The sequence below is a fragment of the Pelobates fuscus genome, chromosome 12, assembly GCF_036172605.1.
Source record: "Pelobates fuscus isolate aPelFus1 chromosome 12, aPelFus1.pri, whole genome shotgun sequence".
Lineage (NCBI taxonomy): Eukaryota > Metazoa > Chordata > Amphibia > Anura > Pelobatidae > Pelobates > Pelobates fuscus.
Genome location: NC_086328.1, coordinates 124,193,923 through 124,213,036, shown reverse-complemented (window position 1 = coordinate 124,213,036; position 19,114 = coordinate 124,193,923). Strand labels below are relative to the sequence as shown.

General features: G+C 42.0%; 1 protein-coding gene across 4 annotated transcripts in view; it reads right to left on the bottom strand.

The window, feature by feature from the left end:
• Positions 1-221: 221 nt before the first annotated feature.
• Positions 222-19,114, bottom strand: part of MAPK8IP1 (mitogen-activated protein kinase 8 interacting protein 1) — a 62,998-nt gene continuing 44,105 nt past the window's right edge. For 2 of the 4 annotated variants that reach the window (XM_063438553.1, XM_063438556.1), the window contains exons 3-12: positions 17,930-18,154; positions 12,402-12,483; positions 9,833-10,642; positions 7,248-7,323; positions 6,249-6,421; positions 5,027-5,133; positions 4,389-4,508; positions 3,681-3,754; positions 3,497-3,595; positions 222-1,141 (exon numbers count right to left, since the gene is read on the bottom strand). In XM_063438553.1, coding sequence (XP_063294623.1) covers positions 1,069-1,141; positions 3,497-3,595; positions 3,681-3,754; positions 4,389-4,508; positions 5,027-5,133; positions 6,249-6,421; positions 7,248-7,323; positions 9,833-10,642; positions 12,402-12,483; positions 17,930-18,154 — 1,839 coding nt within the window. In that variant the 3' untranslated portion in view covers positions 222-1,068. The remainder of the gene's footprint in view (positions 1,142-3,496; positions 3,596-3,680; positions 3,755-4,388; positions 4,509-5,026; positions 5,134-6,248; positions 6,422-7,247; positions 7,324-9,832; positions 10,643-12,401; positions 12,484-17,929; positions 18,155-19,114) is intronic. The other 2 variants (XM_063438554.1, XM_063438555.1) reach the window with 2 other exon arrangements.

Below are 19,114 nucleotides of genomic sequence, written 5' to 3'. Positions count from 1 at the left end.
TCTGTCTCCTCTCGTTTCATATCGACTTGGATTTGAGGACTTCACCAAGGTGCTGTTACCATTCCCTTGTAAACCTTAGTTCAACTTCAGCCTATTGGAGACAATGTGGCAGGTACCACTGCTGTGTTTTTTACTTTTTTGTTTGTGTGTTTTTGTTGTTGTTGTTACATATACATATGACACGATCTCAACCAATCCTGTTTGAGGAATGATAACAGAGCCATTCTCAGTCTGTTTTATTGAGAAACGTTGAGCTGCCTTCTGCCCCCAACCTTTGGAAACACACCTCTATAACCAATACTGACTCATCAAGACACCCAGACAACCATCTTTACCTTATTAGGATAACCAACTAGCAAACCCAGCCACGCACATATCTGTGTTTATATATAGTGTCACTTTGTAAGTCAATAGAACTGCGCACCAGCTCAAGCACTATGTACAGAGTCGTTCAATCCACTCATTCATACAGTATTTCAGTGAGTCTAGAAGGCCATTAACACACTACCAATGGCCACAGCAGTTTGAGCAGCAACTAACCTTCACCTTCCATCTGTCAATCATTGATGCATCCCCACAGCTGGTACCAAGCAACATGCGCACACATTCTTTATCCTTTCTGTATTTAAATAAAACCAAACTTTCACTCACAGGCAACTGTGTGATATCACAGAGCTTGTTCTCCACTTTCTAACTCTAACATCCCTAGGCTTTCTTTCCTGACCGTAGCATTTTCTTGCAGTTTCCATACACAAGCTGGTAGTAATGCTCAGGAGATCAGAGCACAGTCCTTCCTTGGAGTCCCCTTGCTCGAAAATGCATGGCAGGGTTAGGGGCAGAGTAAAGTGGGGAGAAGGTTATTGGGAAATGTCTTGGTTGGGCCCAGCCTTCACGTTCAACTTGATTTTACACCCAGTTCACCAGAATCCAACAGGGTGGAGGCACAGCAGGGAGGGGTGCCTCTTGTCCCTCACCATCCCACCACTCAGGCAGCTCTGTGTCCTCCGCTGCCCAGACACAAGCAGTTTTGTCCATGCACAGAACAGATTTCCGTGTAATAAATTGCAGCTACTCCAAATATATATCCTCGGTGGGGCATGTGTACTCCACAAATTCTTTGTAAAACTGTTGGAAGGCTCTCCTAAAAATATGAAGAAAGAACAAAAAAAAGTGTTAAAGCTCATTCATTAGGTATGAAAACACTTAGGCAATACCAGCTCCATCTAGACCACAGTGAAACCTTTCCAACCAGAGAATGGGAACTAAGGATGAAAGGATGGTCATATCTTTAAACATGGGTATATATAAGGCCTTAAAGGGACACTATAGGCACCAAAACAACTTTAGCTTAATTAAGCAATTTTAGTGTATAGAGTGTCTAGAATCAGGCTTCCCCAAACTCCGGTCTTCCAGATGTTGCTGAACTACAACTCCCATGATTCTCAGCCTATTTCATCTGGAGGGCCGGAGTTTGGGGAAGCCTGGTCTAGATCGTGCCCCTGCAGTCTCACTGCTCAATTCTCTACCGTTTAAAAAAAACTTAAATCATAGTGTTTGTGCAGCCCTAGTCACATCTTCCTGCATTTGACTTACACAGCCTTCCTAAACACTTCCTGTAAAGAGAGATCTAATGTTTAAAATTCCTTTTTTGCACATTATTAAAGAAACACTATAGCGATAGAAATACAAATATGTATTCCCAACGCTATAGAGCCCTAGTCACTGTTTAGATGACTAGGGCCCTGTTCCGCGGCGATTAAAGGGTTAACCATTTATTTGCTTACCTTAATCCAGCGCTGGGCTCCCTCGGCACTGGTGACCTCTCCTCTATCGACATCAGCTTCTGGGTGGAGCCGAATGCGCATGCACAGCCAGAGGCGCGCGTATTCAAACCCAACCATAGGAAAGCATTACTCAATGCTTTCCTGTGGGGATTTTTTTGACACTGGACTCCATGAGGACGTCCAGCGTCAAATAAGTGCGATTTACTCCGTGTAAATGGCGGAAGCGGCCTCTAGTGGCTGTCAGTGAGACAGCCACTAGAGGCTGGATTAACCCTCAGTGAAACATAGTAATTTCTCTGAAACTGCTATGTTTTCAGCTGCAGGGTTAAACCTAGGGGGTCCAGGCACCCAGACCACTTCATTCAGCTAAAGTGGTCTTGGTGCCTATAGCGGTCCTTTAATTTTAGAATTAATAGCTTGCTAGACCCTGCAGGAGACTACTTTGTGTGATTGTGTGAAAATGCAATAATTACCTTTGAGAGTTAACTCCACCTTTAGGGACTTCAGTGCTGTTAGGCGCATTTTGGTCGCCTAACTGGTGCTGGACGTCCTCATGCTATGCATGCGCACTTCCAGTGTCACCCGAATACCCTATGGGAAATCCTAATGCTAGCATGGCCGTTAACACGCATGTACATTAGGTCTCCCCTGACGGCTGACGTTGGTGGGGGAGGAGCGAAGGCGGACCGAGGGACATCAGCGCTGGACTTAGGTAAGTGAGAAGTTTGTTTTCCTGGCACTAGAGTTTCCCTTTAATTCCTAAATGGCAGAGGATTGAGCAGTGAGACTGCAGGGGTCTGATCTATACACCAAAACGCTTCATTAAGCTAAAGTTGTTTTGATGCCTATTGTGTCCTTTTAATATTGGACTTCTCTTAACATGAGAAAACAAAGCAACAGACCCATTAATCCTTTTTTATTTTTTGTTACTCATTGAAATGGATTTCTTGGATATGCTGGGAAATCCTGTAAGGAAGGGAGACATTTTTAGCCATAACAAACACACCACAATTTCGGCTGAGATTTTATGCCGTGTTGACCAGGGTTAATATTTTTTATAAATAAATAACATATAAATGCACAAATATTCTAAAAACAAAACTTTGATTTGCATTGTAATAGCTGATTTGGAAAACAAAATATAACCATAGTTTAGCTTCATTAACCTTCAGTTGTACAGTTTTGTTTCCAATTTAAGCCAATTGGGTATTTAGTGAATTAGCCCCTTTTGAGGATGCTTACTGATACTGCAGTTTTAGAAATGCAGCTAGGGGGCAATGTAGGGTTGCTTTCCACCTCATTTAATATAGGCCTGTACCAAGGAACTAGAGATTACTGTAGCGACAAAAATAAATTCCGCAGTGCTGTACAATAATATTATTGTATAGAAAACAGCTTTCCACTTGCTGCTAAAAAAAACATATATGATTTTCATTTAAATATCAGGAAGCCATTGTTATGACATAATCTATAAACTGTCTGGTTCTGAATTCTCCAAGAAGACAATACTTTAAATAATGAAATGCAATGTGGAAATTCGCTAATAAAGGCCTTCTTTTTTTATTTTAAAATACACCAATATAGTATAACATTAAAAATATAAAATTATTTCCTTCTTCTCCGATCAACATCCCACATCCAATAAAACTAGAGTGTGGTATCTAACCCATTAATGCTGCGGACCCTTATACCACCCATGCCAAAATTCTTACCCGACAGACTCTGCCAGGGGTTTGGTTGATTCCTCAGAGACAAATACATGACAAGCGAAGCGATGATCGGAGGGATGTTTAGTTATAAAGCCAAAATATCTAGGGGGGGAAAAATAAAATAATCATGAGAAATAGAAAAAAAAAACATTAACAGGGGAACCCAATAAATCTCCATTACACTCACTTGCTGTTCTTAGGGTGATAGCCACAGAATGAGATGTTATTTAACTGGAAGAAGTGACTGCACGTGTTCACCTGCTGGTAAGAAAGGGTTATTAGCGAAAGATGTAGAGAAGCACAGAGACCGGTGTTATGAAAACACATCAGTCAATATGCAAACCTAGATGGATCATCATTGCCGTTACAAAAGTAGGCAAAAAAAAGTACAAGCCAGTGTGACATTGGGATGTGGTGAATATTGGCATGATACTGGGATGCAACAAGGCTGTTGTGGCTAGAAAAATATTAAAGGGACGCTATAGTCACCAAGACAACTTTAACGTAATGAAGCAGTTTGGGTGTATAGATCATGCGCATGCAATCTCACTGTTCAATTCACTGCCATTTAGGCATTTATTTACTTTCTGTTTATGCAGCCCTAGCCATGCCCCACACCTGCCTGCATGAAAAAAAGTTTCATTTTCAATCAGATGTTAACTTGCTTTAGAATTTTTTATCTCCTGCTCTGTAAATTACACGCAGGAGGCTCCTACAACGTCAAGAAGACTAACAAAGTTATTTTACTCCTAAATGGCAGCGAATTGAGCAGTAAGGATCTATACACCAAAACTGCTTCATTAAACTAAAGTTGTTTTGTGTGACTATAGTGTTTCTTTAATACTGGGGTGATGGTTAGCAGTTCCACAGAGTTGTTAATTTAAGCCCCACTTACCTGACTGTGGTCCTGAGGGTCATCTCCTCGAACTGCAATTTTTACCCCCCGGAGGCTGATCTCAAGGACACAGCTAGATGGTGGGTTTGACAGCACTGTAAGGCGACGAGACATAGCAATCTGAAATGCAAAGTTTACAGGTCAAACTAATTTCAAAACATTTCAGTAACACAAAAACATATTGCTTTTTATTCTTATGGGTACTCCCAAACTAATGTTTCTAGATGTGTAATATTTCCAGCAACCTTGGTTTTCATTGTCGAGCTCTTGAAACAAAAATGATAACTCTAAATAAAAGGACTGTGGGATCAACTATCATAAATCATTGTTTTGTTATTAGAGTTTGAGAACCTGAATTAAGATAAATTAAATATTCTAAAATTTACATGGAACTCTTTATACTAAACACAAAGACTTTAACAGGAATGTAAGATTTTCATTACTAGATTCATCCGAACGGTCACCAAAATGATAAGGCAGTAGGTATTACTGATACATCACACTTGGATGGAATTAATCAGATACTTAAGAGGTTTTATATATCACCGGGTAAGATGAAGGCAGGAGGAACACGTGAAATGCGTTGCCCAAATCATCAATTAGGTTGAAACATACAGATTTTTTTTAGAGGTTGTCACCTTTTGCATGGCGGTGCACAGAACTTCCGTTCCTTTGTGGTATGGAACTTGCACAGAGCCAAGGAACTTCACCCAGAACTGGTCAACCCAGTCAGAAGTTTGACTTTCTGGGAAAAAAGGTAACAGAAAGCTAGAGTTGCATATCAGCAATGGTAACAGTGAAAAGGCCACCCACTTGGGAGAGTGGACATATAAATTGACCTTCCATGAGAATATGATACAGTATCTAAATTATACTATACTAAACAGTCTCTAGGTGAAAGAATCAGAGTCTCTGGAACACCAGTTGCTACAGGCAATGGTCACAAACTGAGGATCTCAACCCAATGGGCCTTAATCATGTTGACACCTAGAATTCTGTAGACATTCCTGGGTGCATGCATCTAAAAACCGACACAGAACAGGGATCTCTCTTTTTTTTTTTCCCCATAAAATTCTACATAGAACAATAGCAGCATAGGGTAATGAATCACTTACATTATTTGATTAAATTTTTAATTAAATAAATAATTTATGTTCAATTAAATAAAACCTTTTTTTTCTCCATTTTAAGAGATTATCAAAACTAGCAAGAGTTTTTTGTTCATAACACGATCACTCATTAGACTCCTATTCCTGTGTACTTTTCTCTCCCTTTGGTATTTCAAATTAGAAATTAGAACACAGACCATTCCGATGCAATTTATTTCAGTGTTCGAATTATCTCAATGTTTCGGCTATTTTCAAAGAACGGTGTATAGTAGTCAGGAGTAACTGTTAAGAACTGGCATCACAACACAATATTAAATATCATTTAAGATACCCACCCTGTAATAGTGCTGCATTCCTAAGAGCACTGCACAATGCCTAGTGGAGCCATTTTTAATATTGCTGCCAGGCTTAGAAAGTACTTAGGGTTGAGGGCCTATCCACATTAATGTAGGGCAGTGATGGCTAAGTCTGGCACCTCATTTGTTTGGAAACTGCATTTACCATAATACTAGGGCAGTCTAAGGAGGAACATTCACCATGGAAAATCTAACTCTCAAAGATCTGGTGGGGTAAAAATCCCCATCATTGGGTTTAGAAGGTGCCTGCAGTCCAGATTCTGTGGATTGTACCTTCAATGGTCTAAGTGAGATGAGGTGCATAGGATCTCCAGTGTCCACGAGGGATTGGGGGTATATTGATATGCTCCATAATTTGTGAATCATAGTCAGATCAACTGGCATTTTGTTTTTACCTGTCGAGTGATCCTTGTCCTTGGTCACTTGTACTGCGTAATAAGCTGGAAATATACCATGCTCGCCTGTCCGCATGTTATAAGCCTCATACCAATGGTCTTCTGCCTGCACCTCCACCAGCAAGGGATCCTCAGCCTCCAGCTCCAGTTCCCCGGGGTGACGAGGCATGAACCTGTAGTTGAATAATAACAAAATAATTGGAGGGTAGTGAACCTTCAGGTCAATGAGATGGGAAGTAAGAGAGTAATTAAAAGCAAAGCAAAATCAATAGTAAATTTGAGAGATATTGACCTTTGTCAGAAAACCATTATTAAGTAAAGTATGGAAACATTATACAGTTGCCAAATAAACCTGGCTTTAAAGTTGAAGTGGGCTTACTGCTACAATAGAAAACAAAATACATGCTCCGTCAATGCAACAATAAATGCATACACAAGTCACTTTGTTCTATAGGAGATGGCCTTTAAATAACAGAATGCCGAAAGGTCAGATGGGTCAGGGGCTGTTAGGTAAATACATGAAATATTTGGACTATTCTTTCACTGAACCAGTGACTTCAGAAAGCAGACTTTTATACTGGAACATATTTTACATGTGACTTGCTGCTCAGATCTTATTACCCGATGAGTGAATTATAATTTGATTCAGTAATCCCAGGGATACATTGAGGGCTCTGTAAAAAGAGTACATCGGTTGCAATGTTCTAAAAGTGGAACAATGAGCAAGGGACATTTAATTGGTTTCCATGGTGACGGCTTCACTTTTAGAACTATGCTCATAAAATTAAACTTTCGACATACCCACTGTTGTTTTTACTAGATAGCATGGCTTCATACATTAAAACTTTAAGTGGGTAGGATGGTTTAGAAAAACCAAAAACAAACAAAATCTTGTTTGACAATAAATAGAAAGGTAAAATCAATGTAACTTGTTGAGTGTTATGACCTATGGGTGGTATGGTAATAATGAGATAAAAGGTTCCGTGCTGGACAACGTACCTGAAAACTGCTCGATGTGTCTGTTCTCGCTCTTCACCATTTATAAGACATGAAAACAATCCAAAGGAATCTGCAGCTAAGAAGATTAGAGACTGAGGGTTTCCCAAACTAGAAGACCCGTTATATATAAAGCACCCAAGCAAACAGCCATTCAGTTGGCAAAATAGAGCTGCTATGGTATAAATAACTAAAAAAAACAATAATGCAATGCCGCAAGTAAACGTCTTGGGGTACTGGTGTATTACAAAGCATACCCCTCTAAATTCACTTTCTTTACCAGTGCAAACAAAGTAAAAACAACAACAAAATAAAGGACATGCACTTTAACCCCTTAAGACCGCAGCCAAATGTACAAGTTGTGATCCAAAAAAACGTAAACAAAACCTGGTATTTGCGCTATATGTCTGTCCAACCATAATTCACCTCTTTCATATTAAATGCACCCCCCATTATTAAATATCATTTTATTCAGGGGAAACGGGGCTTTCGTTTAACATCAAATATTTAGGTATGGAACATAATTTAATATGAAAAAATATTTAAAAAATTGGAGAAAATACGAATTTTGTAAATTTTGTTAGTTCTACGTGACATTCTAACTGTGAATGTCATAATACTGTTTGCTTTTACTGCAATACAATACACATATTTGTATTCAGCGATGTCTCGCGTGTAAAACAGTACCCCCTATGTACAGGTTTTATGGTGTTTTGGGAAGTTACAGGGTCAAATATAGCGTGTTACATATTTCAGTTTTTTTACATTGAAATTCGCCAGATTGGTTACGTTGCCTTTGAGACCATATGGTAGCCCAGAAATAAGAATTACCCCCATGATGGCATACCATTTGCAAAAGTAGACAACCTAAGGTATTGCAAATTGAGTATGTCCAGTCTTTTTTAGTAGCCACTTGGTCACAAACACTGGCCAAAGTTAGTGTTAATATTTGAAAATGCAAAAAACTAATTTGAACGCAAATTTTGGCCAGTGTTTGTGACTAAGTGGCTACTAAAAAAACTGAACATACCCTATTTGCAATACCCTGGGTTGTCTACTATTGCAAATGGTATGCCATCATGGGGATAATTTTCATTCCTGGGCTACCATACGGTCTCAAAGGCAACCTGGCGAATTTTAATGTGAAAAAACTGAAACGCAAACCTTATATTTGACTCTGTAACTTTTGAAAACACCATAAAACCTGTACATGAGGGGTACTGTTATACTCAGGAGACTTCGCTGAACACAAATATTAGTGTTTCAAAACAGTAAAATGTATCACAACAATTATATCGTCAGTGTAAGTGCCATTTGTGTGTGAAAAATGCAAAAAATGTCACTGTCACTGACGATATCGTCGTTGTAATATAATATATTTTACTGTTTTGAAACACTAATATTTGTGTTCAGCCAAGTCTTCCGAGTAAAACAGTACCCCCCATGTACAGGTTTCATGGTGTCTTGGAAAGTTACAGAGTTAAATATAGTGCTAGACAATGTAATTCCCTGAACTTTTGGCCTGGGTTGGCAGGCAGGTCCTGCAAATTGTAATTAATAAAATGACCTAATTATGTAAAATTATTACATAAATATATGCGTAGAATTATTATATATATATGTGTGTATATATATATGTGTGTATATATATGTATATAATTTTTTTTAATTATTTTTATTTATATATAGGTATATTCATAGTGATATATACGTATATACTTATGTATATAGATATATATATTATTTCGTTCTACATGTATTTTGATATCAATATATATATATTAATTTTAAAATACAGTTAGAACGAAATTACGCATGTTTATATATTTTTTATCTATTTTTTTTATTATTTTTTTATTTATTTTTTTAACGTATTTATATATTTATTTATTTTTTATTATATATAAATATATATATAATGAAAATTATATATATATATTTAATCAATATCATTGTACGTGTATTTTGATATTAATATATATATATAATTATGTATATATTAATATTAAAATACACGTAGACAGTGTATGCATATTTATGTGTATGTGTGTATATGTGTGTATATATATACTTAGATCATATATATAATAAATATATATATGATCTAAGTATATATAATTTATTTTTACACTGTTTTAACATTTGTTATTTTTTTTTCAGACAGGCACTTTTATTTTTTTTGTCATTACAGGCACTCCCCCTGCTGGCAATGCCTTGGACGGCTATGCCGTCCATGTGATCGCGGGGTCCTCGCAAGGACCTTGCGATCACATGGCCCTGGGCGGCTGAAGAGGACGCAGGGGGACTCCCTGGGCTCCCAGGTAAGTCCCCCATACCGCGATCGCCGGCGTGGGATCGCCGGCGACCAGGTAAGTACATAAGATCGCAGGACGTACTATGCCGTCCTGCGGCTTTTAGAGCCACCAAAATAAGGACGGCATAGTACGTCCTGCGGTCTTAAGGGGTTAAACACAATATGAGAGGTCGTAAACTTCAAATTCTTCACACAAACAGCAACAGAAACAGTAAAGCACACCAACACGCATCTCGCCATACCCCAGTTATTGTTTAACCTTTGATACACTCACTCGTACAGCGTGAACGCCCATTCATGAAGACGTTGAGGAATTTTTTGGAATAGGAGACATCGCCCTCTGGAGAGGAGCTCTCCGAGAGGCACATAGACCTCCGAACTCTGTTCCCTTCCCTCCCGGCAGCTCCCACCTGCTCCTCTTCCTCTTCTTCATACTCTTCCCCAATGGCTGACTCATAGGGCGAGGAAACACAGTTGTCGTATACAGTACCGCTGTCACTGTCATCGCTATATCCTGCGTAACACTGCCGCAGGCTGACCAGTTGTAACTGCACGTTCTCATCTACCACCAGGGTGTACTTTACAGAGTCATAAGATAAGCCACTGGTGTCGGAACTAACTGATGACCTCTGAAGGGCACGGTGACCACCCACTCTGCCAGAGCAGCCAAGGTATCCCACCCCATCATCTCCTTCCTCTTCCTCCTCACTGATAGATAACTGCTGTCGGCCACCATTGTGCGGGCGGATGTTAACATCTGCATCTGAACTGACAGACATACGGCAGGGTCCAGTCTGTGACAGAAAGGGTTTATCTTGTTCTTGAGGATCTGAACATCTCTGGACTGGTGTCAGGAAGATCTCCTCTGTGGGTTCAAGCCTAACATCAGTCTGGTAGCGGATTCGATCTCGGTGAGGGTCCAGGCGAGATCTTGTGTTTGTGCGATTAGAGGGGTCATTGGTGCTTTGTGTAGTGTTGTTATGTCGACAAGGAGTATCTGTAGAGGTCCCTCGGTCCTGGGTAACAGCTGGTGGGTTCCCCTCATCACTCAGACACACGTGCTCATTGGATGGTGTGGTATCTCCTGTGGACAGATGGACATAGCAGGGATTTATGGACATGTACATAGAAAGTTACCCAAACCAATCAACTCACCATTAACTAATAAATGCCAGATTCACATTTAAAAAACAACAACTGAATAGCGGCTTAGAGGCAGGAATGAAGGCTTGGGATGTTTAAGGCCTCAAGTTCAAATCCCCTGTTGGGCACTTCTGAAACGACCACGTCTGGCCGTTTGGATGTCACGGTGAGAGCCGTGACACTAACACCATGTGAACTTTCCCTAAATAGCAAAAACAGCTGTCAGCGTATCCAGATTCCCCCATGTAGGTGGTCCTGCATCATAAATTCCAGAGAGCTGAATACCCTGTCAAGACCCATTATGATTTCACAAGAACAAATCTGTATATACCTCCATTTTGGTTAACACAGTAAAGGAGTTTAAGCATGCTTGGGATAGGCATAAGGCTATCCTAACTATAAGACCAGGGACTAATGAAAATATTTAGAGAATTGGGCAGACTAGATGGGCCGAATGGTTCTTATCTGCCGTCACATTCTATGTTTCTATGTTTCTATCTAGCATCTTGTCCTGTTATTATGCCATTGAGCCAGCCTGGAGTTGATGTCACAATCATTTATATCATGATTTCCTACTAAGCCACGAGATAGCTCAATTTTTTTATATAATAATGGCTTGGCAGGGGAAGATGGTCAGCTATCTGGGGTTTCAGGCATTAAACTTGGCATATTTCAGACACATAAGATAATGTGTGCCTCCATTCTGGAAACATTGGCCCATAACCAACTACCTGGTTGGTAACTTCACCCCCAGAGGTACACAAGCAACAGCATCGAGCAATAGAGCCATGACAACTATAAGGGTGCAGCTGGCTTTTAATTTTCATCAAACAAATCTCTATATGTTTGTTCATTCATCCATTCTTAATTATTTAAATAGCCCTCATTTCTTTTATTAAGGTTGCCGATTATAGAACATGGGAAATGTATCCATAACCCAAAGTCATCTTAATATCACTCCAAACCCACTTTACCTGTTACCGATACCCAAACCATAAATGTCCTCCTAAAACCACTCTCACTGCCTCCCATTCAGCCCCATGCAGTTTCTGTTCATGTGATAGGGAATCTCAGAGGAATTCTATCAGCTAAACTTAGTGTGACCGACAATTTTCTACAGCTTGCTGGATGTTTTAGATTTACTCAGTTCAAGAAAAGGTATCTGGTCTTTAAGGTCCTAAACCCCTACGTCTGTATTTACTTTATATTACACTATATTTGGAGAGACGCACGCTGCAGTTTTTGTTGGACATTCGGTGCCATCTCCCAGGACTAGTGAATTTTGAGTGCCAGTTTTCAACGTGCTAGCTGAATACCCAGGGATCTCAAACTCTGGTTGACCAGATGTCGATGATCTACAACTCCCAGAATACTTTGATTGCAATAGATGGCCTGAGACTTCTGGGTGTTGTAGCTTGGCAGCATCTGGGGTCATAGTTTGAGATGCCTGGCATGGACACCACCATCACTGTTTATAAGGGGCTGCTCAGGACTGCGTCTTGGATAAGATAGATACTTTGAGGTTAGATGACCCTTCTTAGTAGCCACTATGTATCATAATGCAGATTATCGGCCCAGTACTCTATGGTGTATCTAGACTGGGGTCCATCTGTGCGGCGTGGGTGTGCCCGCTATTGTGGCACAGGGTTTCATATGCTCTAGAATAAGGCCTGGAAGTGTGGGGATTAGGACATGCTCACCAGTTTTCAAGGGAGAGGAGGAGCGAGAAACGCGATCCTGCCAGCTGTATTTCTTCCCCAGGGAATTATTATTTAGAGTGTCCTGAAGGAGAAAGAAAAATATAAAAAAAACATGACTAAGATTAAAGCCCAGTCAGTGTATCTGCATAGCGCAGACATATAGTGCAGCGTGGTACCAAAAGGAAAGCGATCAAACTGTTATTTAAATCTCACATTGTTGGCAATAATTTCCAGCATCAGACGGTGCTTTTTATTACAGAGCTACATTATCGACCCTCCAGTCATGCAGAATTCGAGAAGCGTCTGTGTGCAGCCTTCACAAACATTAATGGCATAACCCTTTGATCTGTGTTTGCTTTAGGTGGAAAGGGCTGGGAGACTGAGAGATGGTGTTAGACTAAGGGATCCCTGATGATTCACCCAAGCCCAGAGCGGACCATTCTCCAGCTGCTGTAACCATGGTAACCACCGCTTCGTGCATGGAATGGGGGATTTAAAGAGAGGTGAAAGAGTGAAGGAGACAGAACTGGTGGGGAAGAAAGCAGAGCAACAAATATAGAATGAAAGTGAGAAGAGGATAAATAGAGGCAAACAAATGTAGCTCTTATGTAACAAAATCAAGTGACGGATTGTGGCCTTGATGTGACTGGGTAGGGATGCAGTATGGCCTTCAAGTGACAGAAACAGGGCACAGCTGGGTCTGGTCTGGGAGTGGTGGATCAGTGACATAGTGTAGGTAGGTAAAGGGTATACACTGGGAGAGGTGACATGGAGTGTGTGTGTACACTGGGAGAGGTAGTGTGAGGTGTACCCTGAGAGTGGTAGTGTGGGCAGAGGGTGTGTAAGCTGTGAGAGGTAGTGTGGGGAGATGGTGTATACGCTGTGAGAGATAGTGTGGGGAGATGGTGTGTACGCTGTGAGAGATAGTGTGGGGAGATGGTGTGTACGCTGTGAGAGATAGTGTGGGGAGATGGTGTGTACGCTGTGAGAGATAGTGTGGGGAGATGGTGTGTACGCTGTGAGAGATAGTGTGGGGAGATGGTGTGTACGCTGTGAGAGATAGTGTGGGGAGATGGTGTGTACGCTGTGAGAGATAGTGTGGGGAGATGGTGTGTACGCTGTGAGAGATAGTGTGGGGAGATGGTGTGTACGCTGTGAGAGATAGTGTGGGGAGATGGTGTGTACTCTGTGAGAGATAGTGTGGGGAGATGGTGTGTACGCTGTGAGAGATAGTGTGGGGAGATGGTGTGTACGCTGTGAGAGATAGTGTGGGGAGATGGTGTGTACACTGTGAGAGGTAGTGTGGGGAGATGGTGTGTACGCTGTGAGAGGTAGTGTGGAGAAATGGTGTGTATGCTGTGAGAGGTAGTGTGGGAGATGGTGTGTACGCTGCCAGAGGTAGTGTGGGGAGATGGTGTGTACACTGTGAGAGGTAGTGTGGGGAGATGGGTGTGTACGATGTGAGAGATAGTGTTGGGAGATGGCGTGTACGCTGTAAGAGGTAGTATAGGAAGACAGAGTACCCTGGGACAGGTAGTGTGGGGAGAGGGAGTAGTATAGCAAGAGGGTGTACCCTGGGATAGGTAGTGAGGGAGAGGGCATACTCTGGGATAGGTAGTGTGGGAGAGGGAATACAATGACAGACAGGGGCGTATTAGCCGCGAGGCAAACAAGGCATTTGCCTTGGGCGGCATTTTCCAGGGGGCGGCAAAAAAAGCCGCCCCCCAAATGCCCAAGGCAAATGTCTTGTTAGCCTTGCGGCTAACAGACATGCCGGCGGGCTGCTGGGCGATCGGGCGGCACTGCCTGGTGGGCGGGCGGCCGGCCGGCGAGGGAGCACTTCCCCTGAGCTGTCTGCTCAGCTCCCTCGCCAGCCGCAGAGTGAGGCTGGGAGGCGGAGCCGGAATATGACGTCATATTCCGGCTCCCAGCCTCACTCTGAGGCGCGCGAGGGAGCTGAGCAGACAGCTCAGGGGAAGTGCTCCCTCGCCGTCCGTCCGCCCGTCCGCCAGGCAGTGCCGCCCGATCGCCCAGCAGCCACTGGACCACCAGGGAGGAAGAGACACCCCCCTCCCCAGCATTCCCAAAGGTAAGGAGGCTGGGGGGGGGGTGAAAAATAAATTTTAAAAAATGTGTTAAAAATAAATTTTAAAAAATGTGTTAAAAAAAATGTGTTCAAAATAAATTTAAAAAAAAGTGTTAATGTGGGTGGGTGAGTGTGTGTCTGTGTCTGTTAGTGTGTGTCTGTGTCTGTTAGTGTGTGTGTCTGTTAGTGTGTGTGTGTGTCTGTTAGTGTGTGTGTGTGTCTGTTAGTGTGTCTGTTAGTGTTTGTGTCTGTTAGTGTGTGTGTCAGTGTGTGTGTCTGTTAGTGTTTGTGTCTGTTAGTGTGTGTCTGTTAGTGTTTCTGTCTGTGTCTGTTAGTGTGTGTGTCTGTTAGTGTGTGTGTGTCTGTTAGTGTGTGTGTGTGTCTGACTGTGTGTGGCTGTTAGTGTGTGTGTGTGTCTGTTAGTGTGTGTTTGCCTGTGAGTGTGTGTGTATGTTAGTGAGTGTGTGTGTCTGCTAGTTTGTGTCTGCTAGTGAGTGTGTGTCTGTTAGTGTGTGTCTGTTAGTGAGTGTTTGTCTGTTACTGAGTGTGAGTGTGTCTGTTAGTGTGTGTGTGTTTCTGTTAGCGAGTGTGTGTTTCTGTTAGCTAGTGTATGCGTATCTGTCAGTGAATGTGTGTGTGTGTATTTAGAATGCGGGGCGGGGGGAAAGGTTGGGTGGGGGTGGCGCGGAGGGAGGGGGGGCGCCTGAGTTTTGTCCTGCCTAGGGCAGCACAAAACCAGGATACACCACTGATGACAGAGGCAGAGTGGGGAGAGGCAGTAGTACAGAGAGAGGGTTACCCTGGGAGAGGTAGTTTGGGGAGACGATATTCCCTGGGAGACACGGTGTGGGGAGAGGTGGTACACTGAGAGAGACAGAGTGGAGAGAGGGAGTACACAGAGAGAGACAGAGTAGAGAGAAGGAGTACACAGAGAGACAGGGTGGAGAGAGGGAGTACACAGAGAGACAGGGTGGAGAGAAGGAGTACACAGAGAGACAGGGTGGAGAGAGGGAGAACACTGAGAGAGACAGTGTGGAGAGAGGGAGTACACAGAGAGACAGGGTGAAGAGAGGAAGTACACTGAGAGAGACAGTGTGGAGAGAGGGAGTACACAGAGAGGCCGGGTATATGAAAGTGCATTCCTGGGATGAGATAGGGCAGTTAGCAGACATACCCAAGTCTTGGAGAGGGTGGATTGTGAAGAATAATTACCTAGAACAGACTAGAGAGCACGAACTAAGGATTGAATGAAAGGTTTCAGGAAAAGCATGGATGAAACTGACAGACTTTAAGGAGAGAGTGAATACAAGTTATAGACTTCAGAGAAGTTGTGGATAGGAGTGACAGGGGTAGGAGTTGCCTGGAGGTTATTGAAAGACACAGAGTGGATAAACCATTTGCCCTTATCCCATTAGCAGCCACTGACAGGATTACATTTCTCCTATTAGCTGAGATTAATGTGTGAGTACAGAGCATCTGTCAGGGATATTCTGATATTCTGTGGCTCCTGACAGACGCGTCAGCAATGCCCCCACCTCCTCTGGCCTGTGAGCCCGTGTTGTGTATTTAATCACAATAACAGGGGATTGGAAGGGGCCGCATACTGATTGACTTCACACAAGTCATTCAAAGCTAATGGAAGGTTATTAACCAAAAAATGCAGTTACTTTAGACGGCAACTATTAGTTTAATATAGTACGGAGAATAAATCAGTGTATAGAAGAGGTATGATGCCCCAGCAATATGAGAGAGAGAGAGAGAGAGAGAGAGAGAGTTAGTTTCTGTATGTGTGTACGCAACCCCCCATGCATGCAAATAGGCACCAGATTCACCCACACATGCAGACAGGCTTCAGAGAGGGCCTGGTGTTTCCATGTACCAATTCAGACAGCTGTCACACCGGTTTGCTCATAATATTAAGGTTTTATCCAGGCTATTTGTATTTGCTATATGTAAGTATCCACACAGGCACATTTTATAGTGCATTGCTCAGGGACAGGAGTCTGGCTGGACATAATGGGAGTTTTAGCTCCATAGCGGCAGACGATGCAAGGACTGCCCTGCGTTTCACCGAGCGCTGCGTTTGGCGTGCAGTAAAATTAAACACCACATCTACTTTGGGGAAGATTTTTTTGTGCCAAGTATTAATAGAACATAGCGGAATTATTGAGGAAATAGTAAAAGGGTAGTGGATACCCGGAATAGTCTTCCAGCGGAAGGAGTAAAGACTAGCTCATTTAAAAATGCACGAAGCCACCATAAACAAAATGGCAGAATAAATCTGATATTTCATATAGAGTAGCCTAGACAGGTTCCTCTTTGCTGTTGCAATCTATGTTTCCATGTAACATATATAAAATGTACGCCTGTATGTGTAATTACTGATATTTGTATATAGCTTACATGTTCATGTGCTGTATGTATGGAAGCATGTGTCTCCCACGTGTATGTATCAATTTCTGTATGTTGCTTTTTATTTATACCTTTCTACGGCTAAGAAAATGTAATAAGTATTTAACATCTCATCTTGGGAATGGAGGAGGGATGTGAATGAACACGTTTTGTTTATTATTTAAGTGCATTAAAATGAGTAATCTTATTATAGTTGTGGCCCGGTTATTATTCATGCCTAGATGAGATGATTACAGAAATAGAATATGATAGAAAAATACAGATAGAAGCATGAAATATGGTCCAACATGGAGGAATACCAGTTTCAACAAGAGTAAAATACTAGGAGCATAAGTCTACTATGTAAAAAGTTAAATAACAGATTTAGATGTAGGAAGTTTTTTTGGGGATACTCAAGGAGTATGGCATTTGAACACCATGTTTAAGATCAAAATGGGTCAGGGCCCAGGGGTGGCCAAAAAGTTAAATCTCCAACGGTTATAGAACTACAATACAAAGCTTTGGTGGAAACCTAGGCCTAGGGGAAAAGTGGCATTGAAATAGGGATATAAGTAAAAATAGGAGGGCCTACTAACCTATTAACCTTACAAATGTACAATAAAACATCATTCACCTTATCTCTTATGTGATGTAACGGAGAAGTTGAATGTGGTTTTATTGTACAACTGTTATAGAACTATGTCTATGATCCTTTGACTGACCCTGGCAAATGTCAGTGGTCTTGTAGTTCTGCAATACCTGGATTTACCTTCCCTCCACCTCTGCAATAGACCACACAGAAGACAAGATTACTTTTTCTATAGTATTGAAGAGTACTGGTACCTATTGATGAGTCTGGTACCTATTGATGAGTCTGGTACCTATTGAAGAGCACTGGTACCTACTGAAGAGCACTGGTACCTATTGAAGAGTACTGGCACTTTTTGTCCTACAAACACAAAGCACTGGTGCCATGTGTGACCTGATTGTATCAGCTGATGTTCTGGCATATTTGCAGTACCTATACATTTTTGCGAACTTCTGTCATTACCTGTGTTCGAGGGGCCTGGGGGAAGAGGTTGAGGGTCGTGGGTCTCTTGGGCCTGTAGGTATCCATGGATGAAGGAAGAAGAGGCCGGGGGTCAGCGGAAGGCACTGTCTCTTCTTCGTGAATCTGTACAGCATCAATTAGATCCAACTGGAGCATCTCTGCCTGGATCCGGCTGGCAGCCCCCACCCCTCCTGGGGCTGGTCCTGGCTCGACACGCAGACAGCTCTGGGGGATCAGGAGACAGAGTCATGGGACAAGAGGGAGGGAGAGTTAGAGTGACATCATCTGCTGAGGTGGGGGGGGTGAGTGTCATCGCTGCTGGGAGGGGAACACAATGGCAAAAGTTATGTCTCTACGGAGGCAAGTGACATTATACAAACTAATGGCAGACCGCGTGCGACCGTGCATAGGGATCTAAACGGACAATGTCTGCGTAGAAACAACCCAAAATATGTAACAAGTGGAACTGTTCGAGAAAGAAGGCCACGATGTCCCAGAAAAGGCTGAGCGGGACAGCCATCACGGGACGGGTACACACACAGAATAGTAATTAAGAGCAAAGGGGAAACAGCAACGTGTAGGAAGAAACAGGGAGTGTGGGAATAATGGAACAAAAAACAGAGGGAGGGGAACGTCACACAAAACATGACCTCAGGTCCCTGCTGGGACTGTGTGCCCTGAACAGAGGCTGGCTGTGCGCACACAGAAAATTCACAGTGACAAACAGAATACATGAACATACACAGAGTCTGCGTGCACATTCTATTCAATAGGAAATTCTAGAATTTTTTATTTCATTCCTTTAAATACTGCTAAGAAAACCCATTGAAATCTTATCTTGCAGCTTTGTTGTAAACAATAGAACGGCAGACATTTTTATTTTATATTTTTTTATTTCAGTGGTTTTATGTATCCAAACATTGGTCTGTTTGAGAAGGCAGTAAATTAAACATCTGCCGCTGGCGTGGCACTTGTTTAGTAGCATATAAAAAATATGGAAATACAAAAAAAAAAGCCAACGAGTATTTTATATCTTTAGAGTAATTTACTGCTTTAATATGCAGTAAACGCGAGTGATTTACTAAATAATCTATTAATTTGTCAGGGAATTGTAGTGGAGTTAAAGATTTCGGTTAAAATAGCTGAGCTGTGACCTGAACTATAAATGTTTCAGCTTTTTGCATG